A 19,756-nucleotide genomic window follows, 5' to 3' on the forward strand; every position below is an offset into this window, starting at 1 on the left:
GTCTTCACAGACTCTTGTCCTTTCCGGCCTGCCAGTTGTGTAGCTGGTGGCTACGCCCCTTGAGGCTAGAGTTTGATGGCTTGTTGCACAGCTGGACAAGGGGATGGCAATACTATCTTGACACTGGGCAATTTCACAACCTCAGAGCTGAATTGGAGGTCACATGTCTGCATGGCCATGCCTTCATGGAGCGAGATGTAACAAGAACAGAACTATAAGTGCCAGACAGTAGAACGCAGGGTTTGCAACTAGCCAATAACTTGCAAGCGACTGGGTAAGGCACTTTTTCCTTTATGCGGATCTCCTGAAATCATAAAGATACACGGGACAATCTGGAGAGGAGGCAGTATGGCCACCATCGTAGTTGATACAGCGGGGAGAAGGAGGCAGACAATCACCCTCATGCGTATCCCTGCCGAAGATTACACATATGTCTGAGTGTTGACAAGATGTTCTAGTGTGGTTGAAACGATGAAACTGGTAGCAATGCCCCGGGTTCTGTGATAATTTCATAGCCTGCTTCGATCTTGGACAGAAGCACCACTCTCAATGGTGAGAAAAAGAGTGCATGTGGGCACTAAGGAGGAATCTACCTTTTTCATCACCTGACGAATGGCAATGACGATCTGATCAGAGAGGTATGATTGGGTTTCGGTCTCAGTCATACCATCCAGCAGCCTAGTGTAAATAACATCATGGCAATAATTCAAAGTTCTATGGGCCTCGACATGAACACGACAGCGACTGAGAAGCGAGGCGGCAAGCAGTTGTTGTGCTTGAGAATCGGAAGTAATCTACAAAAGCAAAGTGCCATTCCATAAATGAGAGCAGGATTTCACAAGGCAGGCAACTGCATTAACACCTTTCTGAATAATAAATGGATTTATGATTACAAAAAACTGACCGTCTTCAGTACGTGAAACCACAAGGAACCTTGGTGCAGCCGAAAGGGTCTTTGAATTGTTAGCCTCATTCCGTTTACGTTTAGTAGACACTGATTGTGAAAATGATTGGCTCATCATGAGAAAATCCCCCATGATTTCCAGTCTGTACCAGGGGGTGCATGTGAACTCTACCTGTTGACCTGGGGCTGGGAATTACGCATTACCCAATCACCTGTTATGCCTCAGACACACGAGCTGGCCTTCATGAGTACACAGGGAGGAAGAAGAAAGAGAGGAACCTCAAACACCAAAGTGGAGGAAGGATAGAAGGGAAACAAAGAAAGGAAAATGGAACAAAAAAACAGTGGTGAGACTTATGTCAGTGATGGACAATGCGGAACATTCCCAATAACACCACAGACAAGTTCCCCAATGGAGGGGAAACAGAATAGCAAGAGTATAGACACGCAGCATGGAAGGGAAAAGATGCTTCAAAGGCTGGAGCCCCACGGTAGCCAAGCACGAACCCATCAAAGAGTGGCGAGTCACCTGGGGGAGCCTCTGGCATGTTGCCAACTCCAACGTCTCCATAGTATCAAGGCACGTTGGCCTAACCAGACGGAGCCATATTGCTTGATCCCTTGGCACAGAGCTTAGCCAAGTCTACCAACTTTCCACACTGGCAATGGCACAAACACGGCCATTATCAGCTTTACATGATGATTTCAAGAGCAAGGGATTTAGTATCTCCACCTACATTGGGTATTGGTAGTGACTCCGAGATGCTGTGCCACACTACTATGACCACCATCAGCTCTAGATGCAAAAGGCAGAAAAAGTATGTTGCGTGAGCCATGCATCTTGCATTGGTATAGGACAGTAATCACTTCTTCCATACAGTATGGAGTGCCCAGTATTTTGTTATATTGCTACACTTGCAATGGCCCTGTTTTCATTCTGGGCTATCTGGTTTTTGCTATTGGGACAAGTTCAGTGTGGAGCTTATGATGACTGTTGCTCTGTTTGTGCTTTATGCTTTCGTATAAGAAGTGGACTGAAAACCTAGTTTTACCTATGACTGACTGGAAAATTTTTTTGTTACAATCTGTGTTGGTCTCTTCTGCCAGTATTATAACATCAACACAGTTAAAGGGCGAAGGCAACTTGCATTCTCAGTAACAACAGTCCCAATAGACGATAGAATAATGTTGCATCTTTCATGAGTATTGAAATGCACGTTTTGTTTTTTGTACCAATGTTATGAAACTGTTGCTCAAAGCATCAAATTTGTAAACTCTGGAAAAAGTGCTTCCCTAGGCAGTTATATGTAAAACATATCCATGTTTTTATATTGAGTGATTAACAATCAAGTTTGCAGTCACAAAAACATACTCTCTGAAATGGAAGGATACTTGAAACTTAGTGGCAGATTAAAACTGTGTATCAGACCAAGACTTTAATTTGGAACCTTATATCTTCCGCGGTCAAGTGCTCTACAGACTGAGTCACCCACGCACGACTCACAACCCATCCTCAAAGCTTTACTTCCACCAGTAAATTGTCTGCTACCTTCCAAACTTCACAGACTACCTCCTGCGAAATTTGCAGAACTAGCATGCCTGGAAGAAAGAATACTGCAGACATGGCTTAACCACAGCCTGGGGGGATGTTTCCGGAATGAAATTTACACTCTGCAGTGGAGTGTGCGCTGATATGAAACTTCCTGGCAGCTTCTGTGAAGTTCAGAAGGTAGGAGATGAGGTACTGGGAGAAGTAAACTTATGAGGACAGGTCGTGAGTTGTGCTTGGGAAGCTCAGTTGGTACAGAACTTGCCCAAGTCCCAAGTTAGTCTCTTGGTCTGACACAGTTTTAATCTGCTGGGAAGTTTCGTATCAGTACACACTCCACCACAGAGTGAAAATTTCAATCTGGAAGCATCCCCCAGACTATGGCAAAGCCATGTCTCCACAATATCCTTTCCTCCAGGAGTGCTAGTTCTGCAAGTTCCACACAAGAGCTTCTGTAAAGTTTGGAAGGTAGGAGATGAGGTACTGGTGGAAGTAAAGCTGTGAGTCATTCTTTGGTGGCTCAGTCAGAAGAGCACTTGCCCATGAAAGGCAAAGGTCCCAAGTTTGAGCCTCAGTCTGGTACACAGTTGTATTCTGCCAGGAAATTTCATATGAGGGCACACTCTACTGCAAAGTCAAGATTTCATTCTGGAATGATACTTGCTTTCGCCAAAATATGCAGCTGAGTAAACATCCAAAAATCTTAAAATACTATCCTGATTTTTATTGTTGATGTGCTTCTCAGGGAAATTTTCGTATTAATATTAAAATGTAAAACACTTCCTAATGTTATGCAGGATTAGGAAGTATTTTCCTTTCTTAATATTATTATCATGTTCTGCCAAGCACTGATGTAAAATTCTGTCAATTTCTCATATCTTGAGGGATCTACTGATTTTAGCAAACTAAACAAAGTTTAATAGTTCAATAAAATTACTGTATTTTCGCATTTTTTCTTAGTATATATTTCACAGCTTTCACAGTGTGTCATGAATGTAAATGTCCAAATGTTCTTACTTTTTGGTATGCACATCCATTAACATTCAGGTGGGCTGCTGAAATATGATATACAATTAACACGTCACTTTTGTGATGATTCAGCATATCTTGCATTAACTTCTTTGGCACAATTGTTCCAGATGGTCAAATGAGTCTTTCGTCTAGTAAATGATTTTGTAGAAATTTCCACAAATGAGAGTTGTCACAGAATACCCATACTTTAATGTAATGACTTGCAGGACTTGAAAAACATGTTTTATCCTTGGATGTCCAAAGCTGTAAGGTTGTCTTTATTTTACGTACAATCAATTTCTGAAATTCAAATATTTTCAAAGAAGATTAACTCCCCCCTCCCAAAATTCCAAATTCATGTCTTTAAAGCAATAAGTTTTCCACTTGAAAAAGTAAGTGCAAAATTAACTTTTGTATCTTTGAGTGCATACTATTAAGTGAAAAAAATATTTCACTGCTGCAGGAGATACCTCTGCTGTGGGCATTGCTGGTCATTCTCATGGTGTGTCAAGGAACAACCCCAAACCCAGACCCTGCTGCTTCTGCTGCGCCTGGGATTGTGTTACCTCCACGGTGGGCCCGTGACACTGCACGCAACCCATGTGCTCTGCAAGGATGGCAGCTGGTGCTATGGCCAGCTGATGGCCACTGCTACCGAGTGTTCCAACAGGGTCCCTGTCCAGTGGGCCAAGAGCTGGTGGTAAGCCTACAAGGGGAGCCACTGTGTCGCTGCCTACCGGGCCATCTCCGGGTCCCAGAACTTACTGGTCATGTCTGCTATCCTGCACACCAACGCGGGCCTTGTCCCTTTAACCACTACCTACAACCTGCTGTGACACATTCGTGAGTACTGTAGCAAATCATTCACTTCACTGAGTTTCTTCTCCCTCGCAGCATTCTTTGCAGAAGTGAGATGTAAAACAGTACCGTACAAGTATGCTATCAAACATATAAGAGAACAGCTTAATTTTTCCCTCAAAATGCAATGTTGAATTACATACAGTTTTGGAAAAAAATCATTATTCTCAGTCTACAATGAAAAGCACATTCTCTTAGCATATGAGCAAAAATTGTTCCTGTAAGTTTTCTGAACTGACAGGATAACACACCTTCCATAATAGTGTAGTGATTATTGGTAATGTATAAATGTCACGTCATTTCAAAGGTCTAACAAATTAGCCTCTGAAAAAAAGGTTTTTAAGGAAAATTCTTATGTAATTCTCAATTCATAAGCAAACTTAAATGATATAGCGTATCAGTAGCCCATATACTTTAAACAATTAATTCATCTCCAGTGCTTCACTTTGGTGGAACGGAGGTCTTCGCATAATTACCTAACATTCTGTAGGGCTAGCTCACAGAGCTGAAAGAACTCCAAGTTGAGACTACTACATCTACATCTAAAGCTCTACTCTGCAAATAACACTTAAGTGTCTGGCAGAGGGTTCATTGAACCACCTTCACAATAATTCAGTTATTCCACTCTCAAACAGCACATGGAAAAAATGGTCACCTATCTCTTTCCATGTGAGTTCTGATTTATTCTGATCATGGTCATTTCTCCCTACATAGTTTGGCATCAACAAAATATTTTCACATTCAGAGGAGAAATTAGGTGACTGAAATTTCATGAGAAGATCCTGTCCCAACGAGTAACGTCTTTGGTTCAATGATGTCCACCCCAAATCCTGTATCCTGTCCTTGACACTCTCTTCCGCATTTCCCGATAGTACAAAATGTTCTGCCCTTCTTTGAACACCCTCAATGAACTCTGTTAGGGCTATCAGGTAACAATCCCACACCATACAGCAGTACTCCAAAAGAGGGTGGACAAGCATAGCATAGGCAGTTTCTTGATTAGATCTGTTGCATTTTCTAGGTGTTCTACTCGTACAATGCAGTTTTTGGTTGCCTTCCCAGCAACATTTTCTATGTGTTGTTTCCAGTTTAAGCTATTTGTAATTGTCATTCCTAGGTATTTAGTTGAATTCAAAACTTTTAGACTTGACTGATTTATCATGTAACTGGAGTTTAACAATTCTATTTAGTACTCATGTGGATGACCTCTCATTTTTCATACCATACAGATATCTTCTCTAAATTGTTTTGCAATCAATTCTGACCTTCTGATGACTTTACTAGACAATAAACAACAGCATCACCTGCAAACAATCTAAGATGGCTACTCAGATAGATAAGAAACAACAGAGGACACACAACACTACCCTGGGGAACGCCACAAACCACTTCTATTTTACTCTATGACTTCCTGTCACTATGAACTGTAACCTTTTTGAGAGGAAATCATGAACCCAGTCGCGCAACTGAGACAACATTCCATAAGCATGCAATTTGATTGCAAGCTGCTTCTGATGTATAGTGCCAAAAAGCCTTCTGGTAATCTAGAAATACAGAATCAATTTGAAATCCTTTGTCAAAAGCACTCGACATTTTGTGTGAGCAAAGAGCTAGTTGTGTTTCACAAGAACGATGTTTTCCAAATCCATGTTGGCTATGCATCAACAGACCATTCTTTTCGAGGTAATTCATAATGGTTGTGGACAGCATATTTTCCAAAACCCTACTGCATATTGACATTAACAATATGGGCCTGTAATTCAGTGGATTACTCCAATTGCCTTTCTTGAATATTGGTGTGACCTTCCAGTCTTTTGGTAGGGATCTTTTGTTGAGTGACAGGTTGCATATGATTGTTAAGTACGGAGCTATTGCAATAGCATACTCTGAAAGGAACCTAATTGATATACAGTTTGGACTGGAATACTTGCTTTTATTAAGGAGGATATCTACTTCTAAGTTACTCATGTTGGCAGCTGTTCTTGATTCAAATTATGGAATACCTACTTCACCTTCTTTGGTGAAGGAATTCTGGAAATCCATGTTTAGTATCTCTGCTTTAGCAAGACTGCCATCAATACTATTCCCATTGCTGTCATGCAGAGAAGGCACTGGTTGTGCCTCGTCGCTAACATACTTTGCATACGCCCAGAATCTTACTGGATTTTCTGCCAGGTTTTGAGACAAAGTTTCATTGTGCAAACTATTATAAGCATATCTCATTGAAGTCCATGCTAAAGTTCGAGCTTCTGTAAAAGACTACCAATCTCATGTGTTTTGCACTTGTTTTCATTTGGTATGGTTTTTTGTTGTTTCTGTAACAGTGTTTTGACCTGTATTATGTATCATGAGAGGATTAGCTCCATCTTTTGTCAGTTTACTTGGTATAAATCTCACAACTGCTGCCAATATTATTTCTTTGAATTTAAGCCACATCTGGTCTACACTTACAGTGTTAATTTTTTAAGGAAAGGAGACTGTCTCTCAGGAAGGCATCAAAAGAATTTTTATCTGCTGTTTTGAATAGATATTTTTTCATTTATTTTTGGTGGATTCTGGAGTCATTGTATTCAGTCTCACTATGACAACTCTGTTTTCACTAATCCCTGCATCAGTTTTGATGCCCGTTATTAGCTCAGAATCATTTGTTACTAAGAAACCAAGTGTGTTTTCACAACCTGTCACTATCTGAGTGGGCTCATGAACCAATTATTTGAAATAATTTTCAGAGAACGCATTTAGCACAGTTTCAGGTGACGTTTTATGCATACCGCCGTATTAAAACATGTATTTTCACCAACATGTCAAGGGTAAATTGAAGTCACCATCAACTATTATTGCACGAGTCAATTACGCATTGAAAATTAGACTCAAGTTTTCAGCAACTGAATCATCTTAGTTGGGAAGTCGGTAAAAGGATCCAATTATTATTTTAGTCTGCTTGCCAACAATGACCTCTGCCCATACCTACACACAGGAACTATCTTCTTCAATTTTGCCACAAGATAAATTATTTCTGACAGCAACAAACATGCCACCACTAACTTTATTTAGCCTACCCTTTTGGATAACTTCCAACAAACAGGAATCTTAATTTTGATTGTGCATATTGTTCATTAAAAAAAACAGGTGACGAAGAAATATGGTAATACCATAGATTATGCGAACAGTATCAATGACTGTTGTATTTCTTTGGGCAATATTATTATTAAAATTTCACCACACCATTTTTAAGCATGCTTATAACTGGTGCTTACGTAACTTTTCAGTGGTGGATGTGGTTTTTAGGCACTTTCCCACATTCCACTAGGGGAACACCACACTGGTAATAACCACAGTTATACGATTTGCAAACATTTAGAAAACTTTTGCTCATTTCCACATGAATAATTCTACACACAGATGGTCAGAAGAAAAAGAGCAAGACTCAACTTTTCAGCACTACCATATTCATCATCCCCCCCCCCCCCCCCCCCACACACACACACACACAAAACCACATATATCAAACTGGCACTGAAATTTGTAATAAAATATAAATACATCTATGACACCTATCACAGAGCACCTACATTTTATCTACAATAAAATGACTTTTCTGTTTTTAGACACTGAGAATGATAACATATTTGATCTTCCTGAAATCATCCCACAAACAAGTTAGAATTCTTTCATTAAAAAATGCTCTGTATTTGCACAATCAATTTGCACAGTACCAGTACAAGACAGAAAAATTGTAAAAAGTAGTTTAAGAGTATAACTACAATATGAGAACCTTTTTTCCATCCCTTACATTTTTCTTTTAAGTAAAAAAAACCTGTTCTACTTCACTGTTTTTATGACTATTTATAGGTTATGGTCATTATTTGTAATTAATGTTTGCTCAAATAATATGCACAATGAGTTTTTAAAAACTTCTGTGTCCAACTACCATATCCCTTGTTTCATTTTGCATTTGGGAAGTCATCCTTGTTGTAGACAGCCGAGATAAACAGAACAAGATGATATAACTTTGATCTGAATATGACACAATAATTACTGTTTATGTAGGTGATTACTAAGTAGAATAGCAAGAAAAATATTTGTATTAGGAATAAGTTTTGAGGTTCCTGTTCTCATCCAGTGCTGCGTAACTTTACTTACAATATGTAACATATTCCAGGGACATCGGAGAGTGTATCGCTGTAGCAACGTGCCCTCTAGGGCAAGCAGTGTGGCCCCCTTCTGGCCAGTGCTACAAGCTGCAGCAACCTCCAGCCAGAGGACCTTGTGCCTGGGGTGAACTACTCCAGCAGGATGCTGAGAATCCAGCTCTGGCAAAGTGTGGCTGTAAACCTCAAACCCTTGGTTATCACAGACAGACAAGGTCTTGCCATCAGTTGTTCACCAAAGGTCCTTGTATGGAGGGCCATATCCTACTTCCTGATGGAAAATGTGGCTGTCACAAGGGTCTGCAGCAGTATCATGCTTCTACACAAACCTGCCACACGTTAGGTGAGTCATACTGTGAACAGCCTTCGGCCAATTTTTTCTGTATATTTACGTTTTTGCCTGTCTCATCACTATTGCTAAACCAGACTGGAGATATCTGATCTCTTTGAACTTTTTAACTGATTGTTAAAGTGTTCTCTGTGCTATTGTGGTATCTGTTGCCAAAATCAATCTAGCACTGTGTGTTCCATTTTCTTAACACTTTTTGTCCTAAATTGTGAACAAGCACTATGGAAAAGCAATCCCCTAACGATATTGCTGCATGCTCATGACATCATTAGTAGTCTTACACCATGAACTGTTGCCTTGACATAATTTTGAGGCATACCTATAGTTGGCAATGTTAAGACATTCTCATATCAGCTGGAAAAATGTTCCAGTAACATGCTTAACAGTATGTGAGGATTGTGAAAACAACATTCACTAATTCAGCAAATGAGTAATACATGAGAACTGTGAGTGCAGAAAATTAATGCCTGTAATTTTTTGAACAGGTATCACATAATCAATCCTAGGATGGATTTGATGAAGTCCAACAAAAGTTTTGTAGATCTCTCAAGGTGCAGCCTCATGTTGCTATTTTCTATTTACCAGAAAGACTACAAGGAAATTTGTGGTATGGAAATGTGCAGCATCAAACATAAACAAAATTTTCTGATAAAGATAATCTGACAAGTGGAACAGAAAAAATTGCATATTTTTTGGTGCATCTTAACCCTCCAGTCACAACAATACAAAAAATCATTTAAAAAATTTTCAAGTGACAAATACAAGAAGAAATCTGCAAAAAGTAAACAATCAATTGTTTTAAAGTTGTGGTTACACTTTGGAATCACTGAGACATACAGTTTTCAGCCACGCATCATTTCACAAGACAGATTTGAAAGAAATTTTGAATTTTTCCCAGAGACAATCCCACATCTCGAAACTTTAATGAACTCATAATGCCTAAAACAAATTATATTCTCACATAAAAAGCAAAATGGGCCTAAACTTAAGCAAATTTTTATCAAAAGTATATACAGCTCCAGTGGTTTCATTTCAAAACCAATCATAACAGCGGTAGTATAAACTCAGATTTACACTACAGTAACTTTAGATACTTACTTTCACTGTCAATTCACTCCTTAATATGTAGCACAATTTCCGTGACGACTGTTGCTCTGAACGCTGTATGTGAGTGGTACAATGCATTACATTTGTATAAGTTTCTCAGTGTTCCACTAAATGTTTCTGTCCTGCAATAGCGTCTGTGGTATCCCATGAACAGCACTGTACTTAAAAAATATAATGGTTTCAGGCAGAAACCACTGGTACTCAAAAAGTTAAATCACTCATTATTCAAATTCTATAATGGTCTTAAAAAAGATAACTAACTACTTTTCCTTGTTGCATTTGACTGGAAAGACATGGATTCCAGAGTCGTACTGGTCATTACCATCTAATCTCATTCATCTTTGAATCTTATTTATAATTTGTTATGTTATACGAATGAAAATACATTGTTGTAGTCTTCAGTCTGAAGACTGGTTTGATGCAGCTCTTCATACTACTTTCTGCTGAGCAAGCTTCTTTGGCTCTGCATAACTACTGTAATATCACAACTTACATCCATTTCAACCTACTTATTGTAGTTATGCTTTGGCCTCGTCCTACACTTTTTAACACCCCCCCCCCCCCTCCTCCACACAGCTTCCACTATGCCAAAATGATGACTCCTTGATGCATAAAAATGTATTCTAGCTACACTTTCATTCTTTCCATCAAGTTGTGTGATACATTTATTCTCTCCCAAATTTGATACTGTATCTCCTCATTAGCTATTCAATTCATCCATCTTTTTCTGTAGCACCACATCAGGAAAGCTTAGGTTCTCTCCTTTTCTGAACTATTTAACATCCACATTTCACTTCTGTGCAAGGCAAAACTTCTGACAAATACCTTCAGGAAAGGCTTCCTAACGTTTAAATTTATGCTCTATGATAGTAAATTTTCTTTTTCAGAAACACTTTTCTTGCTATTCAGCAACTACTTTTAGCGCATAATTTTCTAATCTATCCCAATTTCATCTAGTTAAATCCCATTCCTATTGCTTTACTTTTGTTGATGTTTATCTTATAACCTCTTATCAAGACAGTGTCCATTTCATCCAGTTGCTCTTGCAAACCCCTTGCAGTCTCTGAAGGAAACAAAATGTTGTCATCAAACCTCGATGTTTTTATTTCTTCTGCCTGACATCTAATTACCGTTTCAAATCTCTCCTTGATTTACATAACTTATTATTATTATTATTATTATTATTATTATTACTATTTCTTTTCTTTCTCAGACATTATGTCTGGTTAAAAATAGAAAGTGACGCGGACCTTGACCAAGCGTGACTTCCTTTAACTGTACGGTATATGTTACATTGCATTTAGGAACTTTCGGGTAATTGAACAAGTATCAATAATTACAGATTTCTGTAACTGTATATATAAGTTTGGATGTAACTGTATTGCGTTGATGTACTGGTGGATATTGTGTGGTATGATTCCTGTAGTTGATAGTATAATCGGTATAATGTTTTCTTCTGTATATTTGTTGTATTGGGTATGGATATTTCGATTAGTTGTGTTGATTTCTTCTTTTTATTGGTGAATATGATGTCAGGTTTGTTATGTGGTGTTGTTTTATCTGTTATAATGGTTCTGTTCCAGTATAATTTGTATTCATCATTCTCCAGTACATTTTGTGGTGCATACTTGTATGTGGGAACGTGTTGTTTTATTAGTTTATGTTGTATGGCAAGTTGTTGAGGTATTATTTTTGCTACATTGTCATATCTTCTGGGGTATTCTGTATTTGCTAGTATTGTACATCCGCTTGTGATGTGATCTACTGTTTCTATTTGTTGTTTGCAAAATCTGCATTTACCTGTTGTGGTATTGGGATCTTTAATAATATGCTTGGTGTAATATCTGGTGTTTATTGTTTGATCCTGTATTGCAATCATGAATCCTACCGTCTCACTGTATATATTACCTTTTCTTAGCCATGTGTTGGATGCATCTTGATCGATGTGTGGCTGTGTTTTTCCAATTTACTTTCTTCATATCTGTTGATGTTATGTGATCTATTATTATTATTATACAAATTTGGCCGTTAAAGACCGTGAAAACAGTTATTTCTTGCGCTTCTGGGAAGTCTTCTTTCTCTCAGTCCACACTTCTTTCATTCTTGCGCTGAAGGCGGCTTTTCTCTCTTCAGACCATTTAGTTCCACAAGTCTTCTTAATTTTCACACCGAAACCCGTGAATGAATTCAGTTTTTTTCTAAAAAGGTTTCTGTTAAATATTGTTTCCTGATCTATGTCCATTTCTTTTAGATCTCTTTCTGTGTTGATAAACCATAAATTTTTATTTTTTAGATTTGCGATGTACGAAAATATTTGTTTTGTAAGCCTATTCGGGTTCATCCTCATGATGTGAGCATAAAAGGAGCATCTTCTTTTTCTAATTTCTTCTGTAATTTTGCTGCACTTCATATACACTTCTTTGTTGCTTTTTAGTCTGTATACAGGCTTGCCTTGATCATCTGTTATTTTCCTGTGTCCAAGAATTGTCCTCACAATTCTTCTTTCACAATTTTCTATTTGTTCCGCGTACGTAAAATTTGCCAGTGTTTCTGATGCATATAGTATCTGCGGTCTAATGACAGTCTGGTAGTGTCTGAGGTAGTGTCTATTATTATTATTATTATTATTATTATTATTATTATTATTATTATTATTATTATTATTATTGGTACAGATTGAACAATGGAAGGAGACGCACACAGCGCTTCATGTCACCGTATGTTCTTATAGGTGTCATCCTGCATATACACCTGTAAGAACACATGGTGACAGGAACTGCCAAGACTCTGTTGAATTGTAATGAAAATGCACTGAAGATGGCTATTTACAGCCAAAATCTTGATTTGCAAGCATAATAAAAACTAATGGGATTGCAACTAACTGCTGTGTGTCTCTCCTTCTGTACCATCTATGGTCGCTGGGCACAACAGTTCCTGATGGAATCAAAATTGGTCAAGATTGAATAACATCAGGGATAGGCTACAATCCTCACTCCCTTCTTCTCAATTACTGCTTTCCTTTTATGCTCTTTGACTCTTAACTGCATGTAGTATATAACATTTTGCTCTTTGTATTTTATTTACGATACCGCCAAAATTTCACAAAGAGTATTCCAGCCTACACTGTCAAAAACATTCTTTATGCTATTATTGTTTGTTTGTGTACTTTCCATTTCTCTTCAAAGTTAAGTCTTAGGGTCAGTACTGCATGTTCCTTCATTTCTCCAGAACCTACACATACCAGATGGAATAGTTTTGCCATGGCTGTATCTCCCAAGGACTGCAGCAACTGGGGGATTTCATCTATACTATGTGTCTTGTTTTGACTTTGGTCTTAAAAGTGCTCTGTCAAATTCTTCTCACAGATCATCATTTCCTCTTCTCTTTCTATAATAGCATCTTCTAGTGCATTCCCCTTGTACAGCCCTTCTATATATTCCTTCCACTTTTTACGTTTCCCTTCTTCTCTTACCACTGTCTTGCCATCTGAGCACTTAATATTTATATAAATGCTTCTCTTTTCTCCAAAGGCCTTTCTTATTTTCCTGTAGTAGAACCTATCTTTCATTTGGTCATCCATGTTTCTATAGTTTTTCATTTCTCTACTAGCTTTGTCACTTTGCAATTTCTGTCAGTATAATTTTTTAGATGTCTATACTAACTTTTGCTTGCTTCATCTGCCACATTTTTATATTTTCTTTTTTGTCATTTACCTAAATTTAATATTTCACATGCTATTCAAGGATTTATACTGCATCTTGCCTTTTGGCCTATTATATCCCCTGCTGCATTCCCTGTTTCATCTTAAAACTGCTCATCCATCTTCTATTCTATTCCTTTCCCTTGTCTCAGTTAATTGTTGTCGAATGCTTCCTTTGACATTGACAACTTCTGTTTCTTTTCACTTACTCTGGTCCCATCTCCTTAGTTCCAGAACTCTCTGCAATTTCTTCAGATTTAAGATGCAATTCATAACCAGTAAACTGTGGCAGAGTCTTTGTTTGTCCCTGTAAATATTTTACAGTTTAAAATCCAGTTTCAAAAAATCTGCCTTAAGCATTATGTAAACTATCTGAAACTTTCCAGTGACTCCAGTCTCTTCCATATACAACATTCTTTAGTTATTCTCAAACCAAGTGTTAGCAATGGCTATATTGTGCTCTGTGCAAAATTCTACCATGTGGATTCACTTTTCATCGTTTCCCCCTAGTCCATGATCTCATATTTTTCTTTCTCTTCTCTTTCCTAGAACTGAATTCCTGCATCCTATAACCATTAAATTTTTGTCCCCCTTAAATGTCTGTATAATGAGATGAAAGAAATATTCATTCTTTCAATATCTTCACCTGGACAACTAGGTGTGTAGAATTTTGCTCTGTGGTGGGTGCTTGTTACATACATCTATGCTATAATATCATGTCCTTTATGCTGTTCATAGTATCTTATCTACATTCCCATTTTTCTATTCAGTATCAGACCAACTCCTGCATTACCCCTTTTTACTTTGTATTTATAAGCATGTACTCACCTGACCAAAAGTTCACTTCCTCCTAGTACCACACTTCATTAACTCTCACTATATCTAATTTCAACCTACCCATTACTGTTTTTAAATCCTCTAACCTACCTATCTACCTAATTAAGGGATCTAACATTCCACACTCCATCCTGCAGAATGACAGTATCCTCCCATGTACTCCCTGCCCAGAGATCCAAATGGGGAACTATTTTGTCTCTGCAATATTTTACTCAAGAGAATGCTTTCAGCATATGTCAAAGGAAAGACTTGCATGTTCTCTCCAAATACAAGGGTAGGCTGAAAAGTAACACATAGATATTTGTAGAAAGTGAACAAAATGATTCTGAGAACCATCCCATGTGGCCCATATGCATGTGCAGTTTGAATGTGTCGCATTCATTCAGGGCATTTTGAGTAGCAGAAGTGTATGGAGATGTGTTTTACTGCTATGTCAACACAAGTTAAGCAGTGGGCTGTTATCGAATTTTTAAATGCTGAAAAAATGACTCCTAGTAAGACTCATCATCATTTAAAGGCTATTTATAGTGATGCTGCTGCTGATAGGTCCACAGTAAATCGATGGGTAATATAATTTTGGGGTTGCTGGCCTGGAAAAGTTATAACTGTTGTTGAATTGTACAGAAGACATCCAGTCTCTGTCACAGATGATAAACACTGAAAACTCATTAACAATTTGATTCAAAATGACAGGCGAATCACTCAGTTGTGCATCACAAACCATACTGGAATATTCAAGGACCATGTTGGCTTCATTATTGAACAACTGTCTTGCAACATGACAACGCTCATCTGCAAACCTCAAGCACAAATCTGAAGCTTGAATCGATACCAAACCCTCCTAACTTCCCCAATCTTGCACCTTGTGATTTTTATTTTTTCCTCTATCCAAGAGAGACTTCAAGGGTAACTGTTACATTTCGAACGACGAGGTGAAGGCAACAGTAGAGACCCGGGTTCAAGAAAAGTCAGAAGAATTTTTCAGTGAGGGAATGAAAAAACTTGTTACATGTTGGGAGAAGTGTGTTAGTCGTAACGGTGACTGTGTTGAAAAATAAATATATGATTTTGAAGCTTTAGAATTGTATTTCTGTGTACCGATATTATGAGAAGGAAAGTTGCTACTCACCATGTAGCAGAGATACCGAGTTGCAGATAGGAACAACAAAAAGACTCTCACAATTATAGCTTTTGGTCGTTAAGGCCCTTGTCAACAATAGACAGACACGCGCGCGCGCGCGCGCGCACGCGCGCACACACGCACACACACACACACGTGTGTGCATGTGCGTGTGCGTGTGTGGTGGTTGTTGTTGTTGTTGTTGTTGTTATGGCTGAAAGCTATAACTGTGAGTGTGTTTTTGTTGTGTCTGTCTGTGACTCAGCATCTCCGCTATATGGTGAGTAGCAACATTTCTTCTCATAATTGTATTGTTACATTCCATCCTGGATTTTCCATTGTTTGATTTGTACTTTAATGTACTTTTTTCCTGATCTTCCTACTTGTTTTTGTTGATGTTCTACAAGCATATGTGCATTACGTTTCAGCCTACCACCATATAACGGTTATAGTTCACCCTTGTTTCAATCATTTGCAGCACAAAAGTAGCAAGGGCTTGTTGACTACTGCGTGAAGGCGAAGTCACTCAATCATTCAAACTGTTGCCCCAACAATTACTGAAGAGACTACTGCCTCTCTTCAGGAACCAAATATTACTCTGGCCTCTCCACAGATGCACTTCTGATGTCATTGCATCAACAGTGCTTTTATCTGTATTATTTAGGTATATAAGCCACCCCACCATAGTGGGGTCAATGGTTTGTGGAGAGAATGAAAATATAAGACACCAAAATGCAGATGTATACTGAAAACTGTTTCATGTAGCACAGAGCAGTCTGTTAGGACAGCCAAAGACTTAAAAGGAGCACAAAGAACACATTCAATTGAAGTAGCAAAGCAAACCAATTGTTAGGAAATATTTCCTGTTATACAAGCATGACATGAAGTATGAGATTTTCGTCATGGTGCAGGCTTTGAATTTCTAAGACAGTAAGACAGCATGGTTCAGAAGTCGTGTGTGTGTGTGTGTGTGTGTGTGTGTGTGTGTGTGTGTGTGTGTAAATGGGTGCTCTGGGGGGCAGTAAAGAAGACTTCTTATCAAGTAATGACGTCCCAGGTGAGCGTTAATGTAGTTTTGGGAGAGAGGCCATGCATTTTGCTCGTCTCCAAGTCAGTTAAAATGCACAATGAATGATCCATATGTCTATACAGGAGGCACAAAACATTACTACCCCAAGAAACAAGTTGTTTGCACATTACGTGTGAAAGAACTAAGCATCAATCTAGAATGCTTTGAGAGAGAGTGAGTGTTTTAGGATGGGAACAGAGGATATTACTCAAAAGCAAGTTTTTAACATATAATTCAATTAGCTGGACTCAAAAGTTGACCTGACAAATCACAATTAAGGGCATGCCCAGTGTGAATACTTGAAGAAAGTAATGGAGATAAAATATTTTGTTATGCGCCTCAAACTGACTGACTGACAGGCTGGTCCTGCCTGCCTTCCTTTGCTTGTGCTAACAACTAGAGTCATCGTTGTTAGATGTTAGGTCAAGTCCAGCTTGGCTGCAGCCTAGGCACACAACCTGAAAGCCATAACTTGTTCAGTTCTGTCACTGACTTCACTTCCTGATAATCACACACTGAAAGATCCAACTGTCAGTGTTTAGTTTTGTCTCAAATTCATTAAAATTAATGCACAAGAAAAAAAATGAGTCTGACACTATCCTTAATAATATGCATATCGCTGTTTTCAAATCTTAATTTGTGGAGGAAAAATATTAGGAGTTCTAGTTTAAACACTTCAAAACAAGGTGTTAAGCAATTCTATGATGTATAACTGCTTTATTACAGCATTGGTCAAAATGGATAATTCGTGTGGGAACAGAAGCAATTATGATGAACCGTAATTAAATTCATATAGCTAGCACACATAATCCTTAAATATTATCAGTTACGAACAGCATTGTACTGATGTGACTCTGAACTCCTGGTAGAACTAACAAAGCTGCTGCAAGATGGCACGACGAACCATATACTGGTTTTGTATGTCCCTGTTGCCATCCTAATCCCTTCACATACAGCAGCTCAATAATTTTAAGATACAGCGGCCTACCTGAGGCATAAACTGTGGATCCACAATAAAACTGGGGGTACTCAACTGTTTTCTAGAACTGAAGCAGACATGTCTGTATTGCACTCCATGACCCACATCCAAGGCACAATCTCTTTAGACCTCCAGCTTTTAATTTCTTCAGGTGTGGTAACATGTAAGCTTTTCACTGTAGGTGGGAATCAGGAACTTCAATGTTTTTAAAATTAAGAACCGTTTCCTCCTTTCGAGAACAGGTAGACTAATACCATCAAAACACATTTACATAAAGAAAATTTAATACCTGCGTGCTCTGCCTTCTGCCCACCCCTCCAGCTACTTTACCGTCTTTTGTACCTGACAACTATTCATTAAGGGGCTACAAGAAGAGTACAATATAACGAAGTCATCCAAAATCAACTGCTTTGTTATAAAATGTCTTTCAGTGAATTACTCTTGCATTCTGAAATAATCTAAAGAAATCTGTTGTGTTTATCATGCCGATTAGAAAAATTGTGTCTCTTGCAAATGAATGCATATTTTGTCTCTAACCAAAAATGTCTTGCCCATTCATACTGGGCATAATCCGTAGTTTTCAATTTTTTATTCTTTTCATATATCTATTGGTTCTCCTCTAGGCAGTAAATGCACACAGTACAGGTTTCCAACTGACAGTATGTCACATGCATACATTCCAGAACACAACCTGTCACGTGTAAAACAGGAAAGGCTGTGTGTAGTGAAGTTTATAAATTTTACATACTACGGAGTAGATACCTGGACAAGGAGAAAAAAAAAAACAACAAAAAATCCAGGATTTTTCTCATCTTTCCTGGTTAAAAGATGCACATTTTCCCTGGAAAAAATACACTAAGCCTCAGGTGAAAGTACATTTTTTTCCATGTTAAGTGATAAAATACTTTCCTTCAGAGCTGTAAAACTTTCAATACTCCACGTGGTAAATGTTTTATACACCGGCATAGAACTTCTCAGCACTTTAGGGAACAAAATCTAGCAAAAAACAACAAATTTTGGAAAGATCTTTGATGCGCAGCAACATGTCTGCTCCATATCTTCATATTATGAAAATATAAATATGAATTCTGCCAAATACAGCACAGTAGCTTCCAAAGCACTGATATCAAGCTTGCAAAGCAACAAAGCAGGAATAGCTAGTAGAGAAATGCGGAACTGTAGAAACATGGATGACCAAATGAAAGATAGATTCTACTACACAAAATAAAAGAGACCTTTGGAGAAAAGAGAAGCACCTATATAAATATTATGAGGTCAGATAGCAAGACAGTGGTCAGCAAAGAAGGGAAGCATTAAAGATGGAAGGAATATATAGAAGTGCTGTGCAAGGGAAATGCACTAGAACATGCTATTATGAAAAAGGAAGAGGAAATAGAGCAAGATTAGATGGAACATATGATCTGTGAGAAGAATTTGACAGAGCACTTTTAAGACCAAAGTATAAACAAGGCACGTAGTACAGATGTTGCTGCAGTCCTTGGGAGATACAATCATGGCAAAACTATTCCATCTGGTATGTGTAGGTCTGGAGGAATAAAGGAACATGCAAAGCAGTACTGAGCCTTACACTTAACTTAGAAGAGAAATGGAAAATAAACAAACAAACAATAATAGCATAGAGAATGTTTTTGACAATGTAGACTGGAATATTCTTTTGAAAATTTTGAAGGTATATGGATACAATACAAAGAGCAAAATGTTATATACTACTTGTACAGAAACCAGATGCAGTTAAGAGCCAAAGGGCGTAAAAGAAAAGCAGTAGTTGAGAAGAGAGTCTTCACCAATTTTGATTCCATCGGGAACTGTTGTGTACAGCGACCATGGATTGTACGGAAGGAGAGGCATGCAGCAGTTAGTTGCAATCCCATTAGTTCTTATTATGCTTGCAGATCTAAATTTCGGCTATAAATAGCCATCTTCAGTGCATTTTCATTACAATTCAACAGACTCGTGGCAGTTCATGTCATCAGGTGTCCTTCTGCCTATTTACCCGTAAGAAAATGTGGTGACACGATGGCTGGATGCCTTTTTGTCAGCCAATCATACCCCATCTCACATGTCACCAGCCAATGACAGCAGATATTCAGAGCAAAGGACA

At 38.3% G+C, this 19,756-nt stretch overlaps 2 protein-coding genes across 2 annotated transcripts in view; one reads left to right on the plus strand and one right to left on the minus strand.

Moving 5' to 3' along the window:
* LOC126198691 (centrosomal protein of 135 kDa) overlaps window positions 1-19,756 on the minus strand; it is a 407,813-nt gene that overhangs the window by 204,978 nt on the left and 183,079 nt on the right. The window lies entirely within an intron of this gene.
* LOC126198692 (uncharacterized) overlaps window positions 1-19,756 on the plus strand; it is a 124,058-nt gene that overhangs the window by 90,781 nt on the left and 13,521 nt on the right. The window contains exons 3-4 of the mRNA XM_049935188.1: window positions 3,928-4,307; window positions 8,485-8,816. Coding sequence (XP_049791145.1) covers window positions 3,928-4,307; window positions 8,485-8,816 — 712 coding nt within the window. The remainder of the gene's footprint in view (window positions 1-3,927; window positions 4,308-8,484; window positions 8,817-19,756) is intronic.

The sequence above is a fragment of the Schistocerca nitens genome, chromosome 8 (assembly GCF_023898315.1).
Source record: "Schistocerca nitens isolate TAMUIC-IGC-003100 chromosome 8, iqSchNite1.1, whole genome shotgun sequence".
NCBI classification, from domain to species: domain Eukaryota; kingdom Metazoa; phylum Arthropoda; class Insecta; order Orthoptera; family Acrididae; genus Schistocerca; species Schistocerca nitens.